This window comes from Embiotoca jacksoni, unplaced genomic scaffold, assembly GCF_022577435.1.
Source record: "Embiotoca jacksoni isolate LCO1_2020_lvr unplaced genomic scaffold, fEmbJac1.0.p SCAF_1, whole genome shotgun sequence".
Classification (NCBI taxonomy): Eukaryota; Metazoa; Chordata; class Actinopteri; family Embiotocidae; genus Embiotoca; species Embiotoca jacksoni.
The window spans coordinates 3,399,424-3,418,917 of record NW_027185229.1 but is presented as its reverse complement, the minus strand read 5'-3'; the positions used below and the strand labels follow the sequence as shown (position 1 = coordinate 3,418,917).

Sequence of the window (19,494 nt, the reverse complement as noted above, 5' to 3'; positions counted from 1 at the left end):
ATTTACTTCAATTTAAATCTTATAATTGGACATAATTCAACGTGTCACTCAAGAAAAAAAAAAAAAAAAAGTAATTAAAGCAAAGGTTGTTGGTGACAGATTTTCACAGGCAAGAAAAATGACACCAACCAAATCAAAACACCAGAGAAACTAAAAAATAAAGATGAATGTAGACTACACATTGGAACTTTTGAAATAAATATACTGTAATTTGATACCGTAGGTGATTTTGTTGATATTTTGCTTAAAGTGTCTGCGAATCCCATCATGTTACAATGAAATAAAACATCAACCCACTAAAACCTCCTGCAGACGACAGAAAGAGAAGTTTCACCTGTAGGACAATTCAGTGAGATGAGGATTGACGAGTCTGCACATGTGGGAACAAACGTTTTATTTTAATAATGCAAACTGCAACATATGAATTATATTATTTACCCAAAGGAGCAGGAAAAAAAAGGTCATATACCCGTGGCAAATAAATCACACAGTCTGTGTTAAAACTACGTCCAACACAATATTTTCATCCTCAACCATAAAGGGAAAATCCACCCCGAAACAAAATGTACATTCCTTTGATGTCGGACAGTTCATTCTTACTTTGTGATCATAAATCGAGTCACCCACCGCCGAGGACGAGGGACCCAGGGCTCTGCAGACAGCGCTAAAGTAACCGAACTGTGTAATATCGTAGGATTCATAAAGTGAACTCTTCAGGGTTTTTGCTTCAGGAAGGCATTTTATCAAAGTATTTCTACAGACAAATATAGCTCAGGTGAAAACTGAACCTCAATTAATCTGTGTAGCTATTGCTTAGATAAATAATATTTACTCTACAAGAGAAAGATAGGTTTCACATTGTTCAGATGCATGTAAAAGGAAAAAAAAGAAAAACAGTTCTAAAATGTCAATTTGACATTTTTTTGGTTGAAAAATCCCTGCGCTGTTGGTTCTTAAAATGTTTTTACCTCATCTGCATCAAGTCTTGGAAAGTTTCAGAAAGGGTTAGTTGATTAGCTGAAAAACCAGCCACGTGACAAAAAACAGTGACGGAAGTCTTTAGTAAGTGGGAGAGAAAACAAAAAAGGAAATAGCACCATGTTCACTGAGGGCAAGCCAGAAGGTAAAAGGGGGAGGAGCCACAGGACACAGTTCAGGTGCTGCGGCTTGCAAAAAAAAAAAAAAACTGCTGATCCTTCAGCATGACTTTGTTTGGTCTTCAGTCTCCTCTGTCGTAGTCTGGCTGTGTGCAGCTTATGCAAACATAGTCCTCGCTCTCCGCCCGCTCAGCAGACAGGCCCACGCAGATCTGGTGGAACCACTGATTGCAGCTGCCGTCACACTGGACCCAGTTTACCTGACATGGAAAAAATACAAAAGAAAAGTATTTATAGCATTTTACGTTGGAAATCTGAGCGAAACAAGAAAAAAAAAAAAAAAGAGGAGATGTGAACTTGGTGTACGAGACGGACCTCGTCGCCCTCCGGCTCTCGGCACCACGGTGCGGCGCACAGCGAGTAGTCCTCTTCTGAATCTGACTGAGCCGGGTCAGACACGGTGTGTGAGGGAGAACACGTCCTCTTCGAATCTTCGCTCCTCTCTTTGCCTTCTCTGCTTTTCTTGGGCTTCTTCTTGCGAACCTTCTTGGCCTTCTCGCTGTGCTGAGAGTCGGAGCTTTCCTTGCGTCGCTTGGTCCGTTTGCTCTGAGCGTTCGCCGCCTCCTTCTTCAGACCGGACACTCCGTTCTGCCAACGATTTAGGATTTTAAATTAGACTTGGAGATTAGCTGCCGCAGGCCTCTTCATCATCAACACCACCTCTCGTGTTCAAATGTGTTTATTTTAACTCATTTTAAACTGGATCTTATTCAACCCTCATGAAAAAGAATGTAATTGTTTGGGCCGAGATATTTACTCATTCGTTAAAGCCGTGTATTTTAACATCTACCCGTCACTTTCACCAATATATCCATCACTGGTAATTTGAACTTCTATAAATTACCAGTGAGCTATTATAACTATTTTTTTTCGACTACTTCCAGCCTTATTTATCAATGATGGTTAGCCAACTGTTTTACCCGTTTATCTATAAATATTTGCTTCATTTCCCAACCGTTCACCCGCTACGTTTAGCCGCTACATTTATCAGCTATTCACTGAAATTTCAACAGTTTATCCACGATGTTTAGTGATCAATTTGAACCATTATCTATTTTTTCAGCTAATGATTTCAACCATTAATTCCCTTTTGGACCATTATTTTTATGTCTGCATTTATTTTTGCAGCTTTCAATCTGCAATTTGCTTTCAAATTGACATTTCTATTTTTTAATTATTATTATTTTTTTTTTTAGAAGATTCATGCTGATCTTTCCATGTGGTCGTAGTACCTGCTCTACCAGAGGTGAACTCAGCGGTGTTTGTCAGTACCTTGTTGTGGTGGGGACTAGGTCTCTGACACGGTTGCTCCTGTTCTGTGCTCTTCCCACAGGGGGCGCTCTGTGAAGGCAGGGGCACCAGCTTGTACAGCAGGTATCTGTACAGCTGCTCGGTCTCGGGCAGGGTGACCTGCAGCAGGAATCCCTCCACCATCAGCTCCTCCAGCTCGGGGCCGAGTCCTGTGACAGAGATGGTGAGCAGCACAGAGGTCAGAGGTGAACTAAAAAGAGAAGGAAACACAAAGAGGGCCGATAGCTCGAGCTTCAACACTCACCCTGGACGGGAACCGACTGGTGCTCCATGTAAAAAGATGAACTGTTTATTTCCTGAGTCAGATATGAGGATATTCTGGATCCAACTCGGCCCTGAAACAGTAAACGACAATCAGTAGCTGTGACTGCTCGACAGTGTCTACAAGGCCATCAAGTCTCACAACAGTGATAAAATAAAGCAGAGTTATGATGAGTGTTTTCCACTGACCATCGCCGACACGTTCTCCAGCGCTCCCTCCGTGCAGGCCTGCTGAACTCTATGCTGCCATCGCACCGTCCTCTCGATGAGGAAGCGCAGGGCGTCTCCTTCTGGCAGGCGGACGCGAATCCTCTGCAGAGAGGCCAACAGGGGGAGGACCTTGTCCAGAGGAGGTTTCCTCGACCGCTGGCAGAGCGGGCAGAGCCAGGCTTGGCCGTACTCGAGGTCTGCAGCTGTCGTGACGCAGCCACAGTGGAAAATGTCTCGACAGAGCTCACACTGCACCGTGGCACCTGAGGGGGCCTTTTGGCAAACGCAAACACCAAGTGCACAACAGTTCTCAGCAGGAAGGAGCTTGGACTCATTCGAAGCCCTCAGAGTCAACAAGATCTCCATCTCCCTCTGTCGTACCTCCGCGAGAGTGGTCATCTGTAAGAGAGAAAATTAGACAAGAGTCAAATCTGATCTTATTCTGTGTCATTATTTACCGGTGTCAAAGTAAACTAGCCACTAATCACTTCCTGTGATTGATAATTTAGCGGTCATGTTTCTGTGTATCCTTCTCTCACCCGCCTGCCTCTTTGTGCCAATCATAAAATGTCAAAGCGCTTTCTTTCCCTGAATTTTGCCTCCCAGGCAAAACGTTAAACAATGCTGTGAAGTTCAGGAGACATTTTGAGTCCTTAGATCAGCGAGTTCAACGATTACAAAAGTACATTTAGTATTTGACAGCCTGTTAAAAGAATTTTTCATTTCTTTGGGGGAAATCTTTTGTCTGTATTAAGCCCATTTGGAGTGTCTAGGTCTCGTGGTTTTTAAGCAGCACTTTGAGAAACAATAGGTGGTATTTTTATTTAAATGAGGAATCAGAAGGAAAAAAAAAAATTCTTCAGCAAATGAAACCATTTCAACACACAGTTGGTCACAATCATCCCTGCAGTTAATCCCTAACTGCAGTGTATTTACGATAGAGAAAAAGGATAACCGTTGCACTCACAGCAGAGGCAGAGTCCCTGCTCTCAGAGAGAGCTCTCTCTACGTCACAAACGGAGTCCAGTTTTGTTGAAGCTTTTTTGCTGATCTGTGGAGCTTCTTTTACTTTTTTAGATCTCGACTTCTGATGCCCAGATCCTACGTCACACCTTGGACAGAGGACCTGAGAACATAGCGACAAACGCAATATTATTTATAACCGCCACGATTAGAAAAACAGATTAGAATCTAATCACACGCCGTAATATCGCTGCCTACCTCAAGGAGAGAGAAAGAGGAGTTTTTCAGTAGGAATGTCTTCGCTGCGCTCTCCTTCCAGCTCTGAATATCGCCTACCAGGGCCTCCAGTCGGCTCAGCGGTTCGAGCCTCACTGGGATGCCCTCCGCTCTGAGAACCAGCTCAGAGAGGCTGTCCAGCACAGGAATACGTCCCCCAAGCTGCGAACATAAAACACACAACACTCGTGATTCAAACCCGGCCACCTCCGAGTGCTGAGCGCTGAAAACATGGCCGTCTCTAGTTTCTTACTTGGAGTGTTTCCGCTTCATGAAGCCATTTCTTGGCCTTGGTGACGACATCCTTCAGCTGCAGACAGTTGGGCAGATAAGCAGGGATGTTTTCTACTTCTCGCAGAGCAGCGTCGACAGTTTCTATGCTGTGAAACGGCCTGTGAGGAGACACGAGGTTCAGTAAACACATTCTGCTTTTATATAATAAATAAAAAACACAAGATGAAGAGACGTGCCAGCAGCAGAGGTCCATGTCAGCGAGAAGACTGAATTGTGACACATTTACATAAAATAAAATACATCAGATCATTGTGTCTCTGCGGCGCCATTAGTGGGTTAAACACTGTCACAACACCATGATCCTCTTTATCCGCCGTGATCCGGCTCTGCAGACTTGGCACATTTCACTCTGCGCTGTCTGAAGTTTAAGCTGATTTCACATTTTCACAACACAGAATGTGAATTTACCGTTTAGAAATACAGACTTTGGTGTGTTTCAATTCAGTGTTCCTCCCTTTAGATGTGTTCATTAATTAAGCTTTTTGTCGTTTCACAGAATCGCTAGTAGGAGGGAAGTGGTGTGGTGTCTACATCAATTATGAACTGCCCGTCACCACTCCAGATGCACTTTAAAATGTTTTTCAGGGTTAATTAAGACCTTATTCTGAAATAAGAGAGGCTTTGAAAAGTGGACAGATGTTTCTTTTACATAAATGGTAACAGACTAATGAAATAAAATCAAACATTTGAGGAAAAGATTAAGTGTCTGACTTGGAACCTGAAACATGGAGGATACTTTAATTAAATTATTGAGTAGTTCATCTGGTTGTTCATCTAAACCACAGCAAGGAACTACACAGAAGATAAATAGGTATGGAAACTCTAGAAATGCACCACGAGTACAACTTTGCACAAGTTAAGCAATCCACAGTCATTAATATTGATTAAAAATGTTTTTATATTTGAGTGCAAAGGTCCAGTGAAGCTCCATGTCCTCACCTGGACTCCATGAGGCTGAGCACCCGCTCCTCCCACTGCTCCGACACCGTCAGCAGCTCCTGCAGCCGAGCCATGGCTCTCTCCACGGAGCTGTGAGGAGCCAGGCCCACGCCCTGGTCGATCAGCCTCCTCATGGTGTCCAGACAGAGGCTGTCCGGCCGCCCGCTGGCCTGCCGCACGGCCTCCAGCCAGCGCGCCTGCTCCAGTCTCTCCCTCAGCAGCGGCAGCTGCGACAGCTCCACGTCCAGGCCCAGACTCACATCCAGCAGGTCCTGCAGCTCCAACGTGCTGGGCGACTCGTCGGAGAGGAGACGCTCGCTGCGCTGCTGGAAGTCCTCCACCCGGGTCAGCAGGTCCTGGAGGGGACATCGAACAGCCATTGGGAACTGGAGCACTTTATAAAACTCAGTAGCTACACCCGAGCAAACTGTGTATTTATGGAGAAGAAATATTGGCAACTTTAATGTGAAATGTGTCACAAATTCAAGCTCTGGATTTGATCTTACTGACCTTCAGTAAAGGAGCCTGTCGGATGTGACACGGCAGGTTGTCCAGCTGTTGGACAAAAGACCTCAGCTCCTCCACGGTCAACTCGTTCTGGCTTTGAGACTTTCCTCCTCCAGAACGATACCTGAAACACAGATTAAAACCGTTTCACAGACCAGGCAAGAAAAGGAAAGTTGTTCTCGACAGCTAAAATAACAAAACCAAAATATTTCCTTTAAACTGTGATGTTGGGACCTTGAAGATTAAGTCCACCTTCTGTCAACTTTGTAATGTAAATTAAATGGGAAACAATATCTAACAATATGATGATAAATGTACATAAACATAAAAGGAAAACTGTCTCCAGAAAACAAACTACGGAACAATAAGAGCATCACATCGCTGATCCTTCGTCACATAATCATGCAACATTTAGTAGGATCTACGAAGACTTTCCTGGGTGAGGTACTTCTTATGTTATGGCTTCATTTTGCATTACAGCTGAGCAGTGCTGAACACATCAGATCTATTTTTGTCGTACCTCGTCTGCCTCTTCCCGTTGAGGAGCTGCTGTGCCATCAAAGCCACTTTATCAGCCTCTGATGCGACGGTCCGCAGCTGATCCAGGAGCCGGGTTTGAGGAAACGCTTTGGTCTCTGCCTGCTCCACCAGGCTGTGAAGCTCCTCCAAACCTGAGCGGAAAACACAACAGCTTCATAGAAAACACACTCGCAGGTTGGAAGTCGATGCTCAAATACGCTGGGGAGGTAAAGCGTAATAAAGGTTATTCTGAATAGACATTTTTGTGTACCTCTTTTGATTCCTTTATTCTCCACGATGTCCTGAACATCACAGAGCCAGTCTTTGTACGACTCTGCACGCAGCTTCACTGATACCATCAAAGGGAACAACTCATCCAGTGTAAACTTGTAGCTGCAGGAAAAGACAAAATAGAGGCAATAAATAAACCATGAGGACTTTTCAATTGGTCTGTTTTCAATAGAAAGTAATGATCTCCTCTGCCTTATGCTACGAGTAAAAGTGCATGTTTACTGAACTATCCTATGGGTAAGAGGGCAGCCAGGTTTTGTGCCATCTTTTTCTTTTTAGATGAAGTAACAGCTGCACAAACAATCAGCTGTTTTGTTGGTGTAACTGCTGAATGCATGAAATCTTCCTGCAGTATGCGAGACGTTAGCATTTTGTGAAAAATCTGATTCAAGATGTTCTTTAAAGGGCAGTTCAACTGATCCTTGATGACAGTGGTAAACAAAGAAACAGCAGTAATCTTCAGAGGTGTGTATGTTCAGTTGTTGTGGTTACTGAAGACTCACTGGAGTGTGAGGTTGCTATGGGGACAGGAGCAGAGGTCCTGGGCGTGGTACAGGCAAACCGTCTTGCCAGGACTGCAGGGGCAGGTGATGCCAGACAGGTAGCAGGTGGTCCGACACTTGCAGCACTGCCGCTCCTCGTCTGGGAGCACCTCATAGTCGACTTGTCGACACTGCATCACACCCTGGGGACGCAAATTCACTGTCATTAGAGCTGCGGGAGGCAGGAGAGCCAAGTCCCTCATCTCCCAATCTAAAGCTTCCATTGGGATGAGCATCTTCAGAAGATCAAGGTTTCTTTAATTCAGGCCACATGACACATCATTAAGGATACGCCGCTTTCACAGAAAAACACCTGTTCATTAGTGTGCTTTTGTTTTCATCCTTTAAACTGTGATAACAGTTCACTTATTGTGTCCTGTGAACTGGTTCTAACAAGTTTATTTATCAAACCACATTAAAAGCAAGAATTTGCATTTAAATTCCTGGATGTATGCAACAAATATGGATCCTGTATCCTCCATCATCACTGAACTTTATCTGCTTGGCAAAAAGAAACATAAGTAGGATAGATCCTGGAGCTGCTCACCATCCTGTTCATCTTCTCTCGTAGTTCCTTCTCCTCTCGCAGCATGATGCTCATCTCCCCTTGCACCGCTGACGCCAGGTCGACGTCCATCATGTCCGCTTTAAAGGCCATGTTGCAAACCATCTCGTCATGGGAGAAGACACAGTATCTGCTCAGCTGGCGGTAGTGACTCACGCAGTTACGGCCGATGGGCATCTGTCAGAAAACGCAGAGATAATGGTGAATTTAAGAGCAACGGGTCGATAGAAACAAACAACAGGCTTCTATTGAAATAATGTCTTTCTGCCTTATTGACTGTCTATATTATTGTACTTAATCCTGCTTAGTTAAAACCAAACATCCTTCTCAGTTAATTCTAAGTTCTTGAACAGAAATCCTACGAAAACAATGACGAGGAATTTGCAGAAAAGCAACAAATAAACCTGAAGAGGATTTTCGTACCCAGTCCATCGTGCAGAAGTTGACAGCTTCGGCGAAGTTGAAGCCCTGGTTGAATCCACTGTGGTACGCTCTGGGGAAAGTGATGACAAACTCCCCGGCACACTGGTTGGTGCGATAGATCTGCCAGAGGGAAGAAGAGAAATAAAAATTACAAGGGTTTTTTGTTACAATTAAATTAATTGGAAGGTGGAGACTAATTAAACTGCCTCCTAAAGCCGATTAAAGATTTCATCATTATGTCAGATTTATATTTTAAAATGTGCGTTTAGGTTTTTTCCTACATAATAATAATAATAAACTGCAACATGTTTGATATTTTTTTTATCCAGTTTCTTACTGCAGGACGAGAATGCTTGACGTATATCTGTGTGCATTAAGTACCAAAGCTGCTTGATTTATATTTACTGTTATAATCCCACAGTGATGTGTGATTATCACATGTAAGGACGCGTATTCACACTCGGTGGATAGCAATCTAGCTTCACACCTTTTAGATATAAATAAATGAGCAGGTTACCGGGATGCCGTTGTTCATCAGCGTGTTGGGATTCATGATGGTGACCAGCTGGTGAAGGAGGTCCGGCTGCGACTCAAACAGCTCGGGAGCCAATTTCTTCATCACTGATTCCAGGTGCTCCGCGGCGTAACCGGGAGCACCGTACCACGTCTTCGGCTCCCCCCTGCACATGTTAGAGAAAAAACACTCAGTAACACCACACAAAATACATATTTATGTTTTAATAATACACATGTCTGGCCTCTCTGGTTTTGTATTATGCATCAGAAGCACTCTACCAGTGGAGGTAGTTGATGGAGTAGCTCCAGTGGTCCTCGATGTGCCAGCAGAAGGAGGAGAAGCACATTCCCACGTACAGCCAGGGTAACTTCATCCCACAGATGTCGGCTGTAATGTGAGTCAGCACCGAGGCATCGAGCACCGGCATGTTGTTCAGGTTCCAGCCGCTGCTCAGGTAATGCTGCAGGTCAGAGACAGGTCTCAGCACTCCACTTAACCTCTCACTCTGACATGAACCCCATCAAATACAGCTGATCGCATCTAACAACACAATACATCAGACACCAGGCCGGTTCACCGTTACAAAAACACCATCAGTTGTGACATTATTACCTGTGGGTGTTTAACAGAAACATTATATTTCTCATCATTTTTCAAAGTGGGTGGGTGGGTGGGTCTGTCTGTCTGTCTGTCTGTCTGTCTGTGACTCTAGATTATCAGGAAAATGACGGTAGAAAAGTATAATGCATCTCCATGACTGACAGACTGTACCTCATCCTCAGGAGAGATCTCAAAATGGCCGTTTCTCACGGGGAAACCACTCCCGAACTCCTTGGAGGCGATGTCCGCTCCGTACTCCACGGTGACGTCCTCCTCGATGGTACTGACGAGACGCCAGAACTCCTTCTCCACCAGCTCGGTAGGAACCATCTAACACACAGAGAGCAGTGGATTAAAACACACGTGTAGAAGACAAACACAGTGGCGCCTTTCTATCCACCAGAACTGTTGGGGCCAAAAAGAAAGACATCAGCTGGATTGAATCTTCTGTCTAAAACGTTGCAGTTCATAAAGTCTGCTTCCCCCAACCCCCCTTTCCCCTCCCCCTCCCCAACGACCTCTGACCTCTTCACCTCTCGCTCTTTTCATGCATTAAGAGTACCTCACAGGGACCGTGTGAGTAAGTAGGTGAAACAAAACCTGATAACACCAACGGGGCTCTTTCAGAAGCGTGTTATCAAAGCATTCCTTTGTTCCAGACCAAAGTCATAAAACCGAGTCACAGAGAGAGCAGGATGGTTTCCCTCCGAGATCTACCAAACACGCCAGTCTCAGAAAACATAACATTTTCATGTCCTGGAATATTTTGTGCACGCTGGTGATATTATGGTTTAGGTGTGTACAGCAGTTATAATTAATACCAGTATAGCTTCTATTTCCTGTTGTGCAACACATGCCATGTTTGGGGTCACACAGTAGCATGAATGATGACTGTTAAAGGAAAACTACTTCTAAGATGAATTCTGGGAAGAAATCCAAGAAATGCCAGAATTACATTACGTGGAAATCTGCTAGACAGGTGGAACGTTAGGTTTCAAGAAAACATTCAAATCCTTTAAAAGACTAGGAAACAAACAGCAGTTTGTACATCTTCGCCCATCTGGTCCAGAATCTGCTTGTTGTTGCTCTGTAACATCTTATTATTAGAAATAATGCAGTCTAACCTCTGGAGGTAAAAACATCCCTAAACAATCGTAGATTATAGAAATTCTTGTCATGATTCAAATCTAGTAATATTTAGATTCGGTTAACATGAGTCATTCAATCATGCATTGGTCAATATCCAATATGTTTCAACTTTTCTTCTCCCTGTCTGCAAGCTGTAAATAAAGTTAAAAATAACTTATATTTGAGTGGGTGTTTAAGTCTCATGATACATTTTGTTTCTCGAGGTTTATAAAAGTAGATTTCATTCATATGTTTCTAACCGACTGAGCTGCTGACATCAGTTAAACAGGTGATAACTGACAAGTAGCAATAAAAAGCACACTAACGAAGGAGGATGGAAACGACTCAGTTAACAGGTGATGCAAACTCACATGAACTGGCATGTTGAAATAATCTGACTTGAAGGAGTCGGCCATATCTCCAAACGATTGGAGTGTGTAGCTCCTGCTGGCCTGCTCGAAGCCAAATGCAACAGCAGGTTTGCCACATTCCTGAAAAACAAAACAAAAGATGGAAAATAAAGTTAAAACAAACCGACAGGGGCCGTACTATAATTAGGTTTGTCAGGCAGATTGTACTCTCGTTCCCAATTATGCTGCTGCTCACCTGAGCCAGGCACTTGGGGCATCTCCAGTCTCCTTTGGGAACATCGTGGAGGGGAGGGATCAGACAGAAGATGTGATAGCTGTCGTCACAGCCGTCACACAGCAGCAGGCGGTCCTCGGCGCTTCCACTGCCGCACACCAGGCACATGTACTGGTCCACCTGAGCACACAGTGAGATGGGAGTTTACAGCAGAGTACAACATAGTTTATACACAATATTTGAATTACGGTGATGGAAAAACACAGCAATTTTTCTATAATTTTAGTACAAAAGAAGACATTTACTTTATTTTCTGGAGGTTTGTATATTTTAGTTAATAGAGTTTCTTCATATTCTGTTAGATCCTTGTGTTCAATTGGCTCCTTTTTCACCTGAGTGACCGACATTCTCACTGAAAGACAAGGATGGAGATTCAGTGGAAGCTTTCAGAGTTCCTGATAACGTTGCTTAACAACACATTTATTTATTTAGTTTTAAAATCACACATTTATTTCTTACCAGGTTCAGATTTGGCCGCATACGTTCCCATCCTCCTCCTCAGATTGGGTCGATTCTCACAGACTTCTCCAGGTTCAGTTTTAAAACAGCCTCTCTGGAGTCACGGTGAGTCAGAAAGAAAAAGGCAGCGACAGAGAGTCAGTTGAACATTTTATTGGGTCCTCAACGACACGAGAGACACCCTTTTACAACCAGAACTAATATGGAAAGTATGTAGTTTGACCACGAAGGAGCAAAAAGATCAGAGTGCACGTTCAGGTCGGTTGGACTAATAAATGATGTTTGAAGACATCTTTTTATGGAGTCGACAGACATTTCGAAGTAGAAATGAACTCTGCAGTAAACCTACAGCAAAACTCCGGACGTCCTCAAACAAAGTACATATTTTTTTGATCTTTTAATATAAAATAAATCTCCCTGCAGCTTTTTACAGTAAAAAAAAAAAAAAAAAAAAAAGGAGTTTAGTTTAGTGCAGTTGTATCTGAATGTTTTCTTGCTCTCCCAGATGTTGATTTCTTGACTTTTGAATTTAACGTGACTCAAATGGCAACGTAACAAGACAAAGTAAAAAATAAAAAACAACTCACTTCAGATCTCATGCGTTTAGCTCGACGGGCGATGCTGCAGGTCTCCTGAGGCTGGACCGACTGGCGCTGCGGCAGGTCGTGCGGGGTGTACTCCTTATCTTTAGTGTCGTTGGTCAAGGTGGCCTTCTGCAGACAGGAGCAGGCAAGTGTGAGAATCACATCGCTTCCAACTCTAATAATGTGCATTTAGTTGCTGATCAGTTCATAATAATAAAGCAAATAGCTTGAAAATGAACTGTAATGGATTCATTCAATAAACTCGGCTGTGAACAACGAGGCCGTCTACTGCTGCGAAAAAAAGAAAACACAAGTGATGGGACATACGAGCAGATTGGCTCCAGTCTGGAAAAGGTTGTATGGGAAGAGGATCCGCTCATAGTGTGCCCGCAGATGAGAGCCAATAGCCTTCCCTGGAGCGAAGCCCATCTTGACGGATATCTTCGTCCATCGTCGCTCTCTGCAGACGGCATCGAAGCCTCCCTCTTCATTCACCAACTTGGAAAGCAAAACATGATGTTCAGTATTGAAAAATGTGTAGAAATCTGTAAATTATTCATGAACCTCTTCCAAGATATATAATTGCATAACTGCCATGGGTTTGCACACCTTATTCAGTTGGTACAGATCCAAAATCTTTCTTTCCACGTGAGGAATTTTCAGCGTGCATCCTTGGAGCTCCCAGAATTTTGCTATTTGATCCAGGAAGTTGAGTTTAACTCTGGTCTGAGCCTAAAAACAGGACGTAACAAAGCTGAGTTAGTTGTGTCATAAACATTTCATTCCTTAATGTGACTAGAGTTATCAGCAAAATAACAAAACAAATCTGCAAAGTATAAGCACTCGAGACGACTTTAGTGAAACCTATTCACAATATCTGCTCCCTTCCTTCCTACATCCTCTCCCATGACTGATGTTATACGTTCGGTTTACATTATTCTTTTTAAGGAGGATGAACGAAAAAACAACAACCATGAAAGCAGAAATGTGTACAATTAAAAGCCGGAATAAAATCATCACATGACGAGCAAAATAGGGTTTTTCTCATTCTTAACTGCCACGTTTAAACAATGTTTTCTATGCGTCATAAATTTACAGACATAATAAATGAACGTACCTCGAGCTCATTAAGTCTTTGTATTCTTGGTGTGAATTTCAGTCTGTCAACATCACAGGCAAACGGTGGCTGCCACTCCTGAGGAATGAAAAAAAACCACACACAAACTATTTATGACATCAAATCTTTCATAGTGACACTGAAACAGAAGCTTTTGAAAGCAGCAATTTTCTTTAAAGATTTATGTGTAAGAAAGGTGACACCATAAACAACAAGGCCCTGAGTGAGTGACGGGCAGTCGAAGACCCGCCACTCAGAGGAGACTGCTGTTACTATAGATTTTTGTTTGTTGTCCACAAATCCCATGAAAGGACCAGAACCAACCATGTGTCAGTCTGTACGTCAACACTTTCACACATTAATCCTGTCTGTGGCTCTCAGCTGCTACTTCAAGATCTGGAGATGTAAATCTGTCGTATGTTAATGAGATTTGAGTACTGCAGCTCAGCACACCAGAATGAGGAAAAGCCAAACAAAGGAGACTGAAAACTCTTCCTATAAAGCTTTAAACAATGTTTTGTTTCATATAACAAAAGAAAGCATTTAAAGTTGACGACTAACTGGTTGTTTTGACAAATGTACATCTAGTTAACCACTTCACGTCTGTTAAAGGCAGCGTCTCTGGCTTTTTTGCAAGCTTGTTAGTAGTGATGTCAAAAAAAAAAATTCTAAATATGCGCCTTCAATTAAAATGAGCATGTAATAACATTAATAACAGAGCTGTCACCAGGATTATGATTCCATTTGAAAATCCAAAGTCCTATTAAAGTGCATTACGGGTTGACCACACCAACTGTATTACTGACAAACCCACTGCACTCGCACACCGTTTTAAAATAAACCTCCTCCTCAACTTCCTGTGAGACTAGAGAACAGCGTGTCAGTGATGACGACTCAAATAATCTCAGGTTTGCATGATTAAATGTGTTAAAACTACGCTCCATCGAGGGGGTGAGAGTATTCCCAAATGAAAGCATAACGACGTGTGAAATTCTGTCCTTGAGTGTCATAGAAACTGTGCTTTTTCTCACCACCACAAAGCGGACAACGCTAAACGCCGTCAGAGACCGACAGTGTATTGTTTGTTTGTTGGCTAATGAGCCGTTGTTGGTATGAACAAAACTGATAACAAATAATCCATTTGTCTCTCGCTAGACTCCCCGGAGACATTTCAGTCGGTGCAGGACAGACAGAAACACTCATCCTGGAGATAAAACTTTAAGTTTTCCCTTCGCAAACAGTGTAACAAAGCATTCTTAGACAAATTGATAAAAACACAGAACCCTCTTTAAATCTCTAAACTGAAAGTGTGATCATTTTTATTATGAAGTAATCTGACGATTACTTTCTTGACTGTGAAGTCTTTAAAATGGTTCATTCAACTTTGAGTGTCCAAGGTCACGTCCTCAAATGTCCTGTTTTGTCTTTTCAGTAGTCAAAAGTATTTAACCGTCATTTTAGACAGAGAAATGCAGGAAATGGCAATTAAAAAAAAGAAAAAGAGAAGCTTACATTATTAATGGTTATAGAAATATAAAACTGACTAACCGTTACAGGATGTTTACATTTACTTTAATGGTTCAGATTCTGAGCTCAACATTGTGTTTTTTTTGTGTTTTTTTTTTTTTAAACAGACCATCAATACAAATCTAAATCATATGAAACTGGACATGTTGACGGCAGATTTGCTAACAGTGTGCATAAAATATTTTTGCATCGTATAAGTAGTTACCAAAAGCAATAACTGCACCGTACACCGAATGTAATCTCAATAAACTATAATTTAATATGTTGGTTAAAATGTTTACTTGGTTTTTGATAAATTATGAAATTAACATGTTATTACATGTGTACAAGAATCAAATGAATCTATAAATACTTCACATCCTGGTTCTTAACTCAGAAATTTAATAAAAAAAGAAATGTGCTGAATTATTTTTCAAGATATGTAAAGTGATCATGTGACCCGAGTCAGCTGGGTCTGGAAATTACCTGACAGCCATGAATGCGATTCAAGCTTTAGCCCTCATGTTACTTTAAGCATACGGAAACATGTTGTTGTTTTTTAAATAGGCAGCATTTCCTTGACCAACAGATCACTGTGGGCACTAAAAAAATGTTACACTCAAGATTTAATGGACCTGGACAAGGCCATTTTTTTCTTGTTAGGTGGGAACTGCTGGTCAGAGTAGAGATAACAATAACTGTGTTATCACCACCTTGTCATCTGCAGACAAAGTTAGATTAGACCAACCAATGTTGGTGCACAAAAGAACAACAATCCTTTGGAAACTGGGTTTTAATGCACATCCCCCACACAGGTCTGAACACACCAGTTAATATTACAAATTTCAGTCTCGACCTGACTTGTCCTTCTTCTAAAAAGCAAAATGCCAAATATGAGTGGTGAAGAGGTAACCTCACGCAGCTGCTGGCGCCTCACTGATCTGCATGTGTGCGACAAACAGCTACAGTCAAAATGTGCCCTGTGAAAAACCTCAGAGGAAATTCAAAATGCACACTATGCACACCTAAAAATCACACAAACAGGTTGTGGTTCGATCTTTACTTCCGCTCTGAAGACTCATATTTTGAACTGTATGAAGGAGAAAAAGCTGCATCTTATTTGCAAACACAGGATCTTACATGCAAATTATAGCCACATTTGCCAGACGAGCCCGAGGATCTGATGCTCGGTATACCAACAAACAAATGTAAAAAAAAAAAAAAAAAAAAAAAAAAAAAAAAACACACTTTAAAATTTGCCTAAGCAGAAATCCTCTCTCGGGAGCTGGGATTCAGCCTGCAGAAGGATTTACGGTTGTTTATTTGTTTGTTTGGCCCACACACACACCCCCCCAGGAAGCTAATTTTTGGTCTGAAGTTTCAGATGAAACTGCTGGTGCATGCAAATAATTGTGCATACGCCGTGTCAAGCAAACGGTGGACACAAACTTGAAAATGGGACCTTCTTACGCACCAATGAACAGGCTATGACATACACAGTGGATGAAAATGCTTGTGCAGTGGCCAGAACAAAAGATTGATCAACAGTCCCTTTAGTTTACTGTTTCATTTCAGGATAAACACAGGCTATCTTTGCTCAGACCTTTTCCCACTGCCTTCTTTTGTTTACATGAGCTGTGCATTTTCAGCCACTGGCCCAGCAAACAGTCAAAGCAGTCACCCCACCCACCCGTTTTTTGATAACAATTCAGTCCCTTGTACCCCGACCCGTCGGTTTTAACCGTGCAAAAATGGCCTTTTACTATTTCCTAACTTGTGCACTAGAAATTATCCAACAGAAAACAGGTCAAACAAAGAACATTTCCTCTCAGGATCTTAGGAGTTGTTTTTTTTTACACTGACAAAAGAGGTGTAACTGCGTCAGCCATGGTCATATCACGAATTTCAGTTGAATTTGCCCTTTATCTAATTTGCGTTAATGCATGGTCACACCCTTGGATAAGGCATCTGTCCACTCCCGTCACACATTTCAGAAATAGGATCATTGTGAGGTTAACCTGTCCTTTTTGGACAAATATTTCAACTACTTTATTTTCTTTCTTTTCCTGTAAGACCAACATTAGCGTTATATGGCCATTTCTGCAAGTCTAATATTTTGGGGATACAAAAAAAAATAAAAAATAATAATAATAATAAAAATAGCCTGCAATAAAGTCACGGATATTAGTAGTTGAATGAGGTGAACATGACAAAAAGTGGTCTGAAAACAGACACGATGTGCCCGTGAAGCGCCGAGTTGGACCGAGCCTCTCTCTCCATAAACAGTTGGTCAGCGAGCACGTACGTTAGCCAGCGTTACACGTCTGACAACTGCAGCTTTAAACGGGCCCGATCACCCTCAGCTCGGTTACCTCACACGGGCTAAATCCGTCAAATCCCGCTGACAAGAGTTGATGCTTCACCGAAGCGAACCGTCGGTGCTGTCAAACGACGAGTTCAACATCTCGGTGAGCTATTTCCGCGCTGAGACTCCAGGAAGCACTTTCAATCTGCGCTCACGTAAACTATCATTTTCGCACTCAGGCAAAGTTTCGGTGTTTGAATTATTATTAATATTTATGGATTTTTTTTTATATTTTTTTTTTTTTTTTACTTTCTTTACCGTGGCTGTTAAAATAAATGGACTTGTGACAGTTTGGAGGTTAAAACTACACCCATATTTCCTCCTGAGTGTGTGAGGACTTCCAACCGTTGGAGCTAGCCGAACACGCACGCGCACACACACACACACACACACACGCGCACACACACACACACACACACACACACACAGGCTATTCTTACTCGGAGCTCCGCAATCCGCCGCCATGTTGGAAACCTGTCTAAAAACACAACTTTGCCTGCTACATTATCCTCCGCAGCGGAGGCCAACACGCCCCGCGAACACCCCCGGAGAGCCGCGGAGACGAAGAGGCGCTCACCTGAGGCGGTCGGATCTTGCAAATGCCAGTTTTCTCCGCAATTGGTCGTATTTTGTTGATGTACGCAAAAGGGTCGGCAAATTCCTCCCAGCTGGGCTCGAAAACGGGGCACTCCGGAGGCGGAATGAACTCATTCAGCTGCGGCTGAGTCATCGTTGCATCTTCGTTGTGACTCCGACGGAAATTATCTTTTTTGAAAAGGGGCTCCACGCGCCGAATATGCTCGCTGTGAAACGTCGGGTCTTTCACTTCATGTCCACTCTCCACTCATTCAAGTCAAAGACGAATTATCTAGTTGGAGACGAGCTGGTGACAGCCAGGGACGGTGTCCGTCCGCTTCAGAAAGTAGACACCCCGCGAATTGTCCAGGCTGCAATTATTTTTTTACACTCTGTGGCTGTTTCTTCAGCAAAAAATAAATAAAAAAAACAAACGCACTTTAGGCAGTTGTTGTTTTTTGTTTGTTTTGTTTTTAGATTCAATGACTGCGTGTGAATTAATATTTACTAAATACATATTATATCATATTAGGAGTTGAATGGCTGTAAAACTGCGCTGTGGTAGAGTTACGGCTTCAACGTCGTTTTAATATCGTTGAAAATAAAGCACGACAGAGTTTGCTGACACAGCTAACACTTGGAGAAGACTTAGTTTTAGTATTATATATCTTATTGGTTCCGTGGTTTCCTCACAGATGATTGAATCCCCTGTTGGATACGTTGGATTATTTCACCTCACGTCCCGACGGTGCACTGAGTTCAAGCGGTCGACAGATGAATACACGAGTGTGGTTGGCCATTCCTGACTCCGCCCGGCTGCGGCGAGAGAATAGACGTACCAGTCGGTACCTCGGCGCTTCCGATTCGAACACATCCACCAGATCTTTGCGCGCTGACCGGCACTTCGTTTTTAAATGGTCTAGAGGAACTCGTTGATTGGTGGAGGCTCGTCACGTGTTGATGGTTCAGCTGTTTATGTTTTTATAATAAACGTTTGTTCAACACTAACTCCTGAACTCCTCGTGCTTATAGTATAGCCCTTATAACAATGCAAAATTTAAATAATATAGATATGTATATATATATATATGTATATATATACATGTGCCAAAAATGCTGAAATATACAGGACTTTGTGGCACATTTGTTTTGCTGATTAATCTGTTATAAATTTTTCAATTAATCGATGAAATGTTTAAATATTTTTACAAAAAATGGCCAGAACAATGGTAAGAAGCTGAAAACAGAAATTTCTAACATTTTTTTTTATTTCAAAAATGACACAAAACAGTCATCAAAATAGTTTGTGATTAATTGTCTCATCAGTTCAGCTCTACTTGCTGTTGTAGACTGTTTAAATCCTCTAGTATCTACTGGTTGATAGTGTATGTCTTAAGTCTGACATTGTTTTATCAATCACTTAATCTTAAACCACTTTTTGATTATTATTTTTTTCACCAAGCACCAGTTTTGTCATTCTACAAAAAAAAAAAAAAAAAATTAAGATTATGGCACTGATGTAATCCCACATCCAAATTATGGGATTTGGGCCAGATGGACCTGTGACATTTTGGATACTGATGGGAAAAAAAGATTTGTCTCTTCCTCGTTTGCATCGTGGCTCTGGAAAGTCTCTTCGGTTTTCTCTTATTTGCAAGTGATTCCTTTTTGTTTTGCTTTCTGCATCTAATTGACGAGTCCACTGTGTCCTTATCTTGTGACCTACAACCAACTCTGTA

General features: G+C 42.3%; 1 protein-coding gene across 1 annotated transcript; it reads right to left on the bottom strand.

Annotated features, from left to right (window-relative positions):
- Positions 1–377: 377 nt before the first annotated feature.
- kdm5ba (lysine demethylase 5Ba) lies at positions 378–18,122 on the bottom strand. The gene is made up of 27 exons (XM_069156217.1): positions 17,757–18,122; positions 13,309–13,386; positions 12,801–12,923; positions 12,519–12,689; positions 12,195–12,320; positions 11,608–11,701; positions 11,394–11,500; positions 11,110–11,268; positions 10,875–10,994; positions 9,547–9,705; positions 9,054–9,235; positions 8,776–8,938; positions 8,259–8,378; positions 7,818–8,012; positions 7,232–7,413; positions 6,709–6,830; positions 6,439–6,589; positions 5,922–6,042; positions 5,412–5,767; positions 4,432–4,570; positions 4,161–4,340; positions 3,907–4,065; positions 2,919–3,338; positions 2,713–2,803; positions 2,430–2,617; positions 1,473–1,745; positions 378–1,357 (listed from the first exon to the last, which is right to left on the bottom strand). Exons 1-27 carry the CDS (start codon positions 17,907–17,909, stop codon positions 1,220–1,222), a joined length of 4,470 nt encoding a protein of 1,489 aa, XP_069012318.1. The 5' UTR covers positions 17,910–18,122; the 3' UTR covers positions 378–1,219.
- Positions 18,123–19,494: the final 1,372 nt, after the last annotated feature.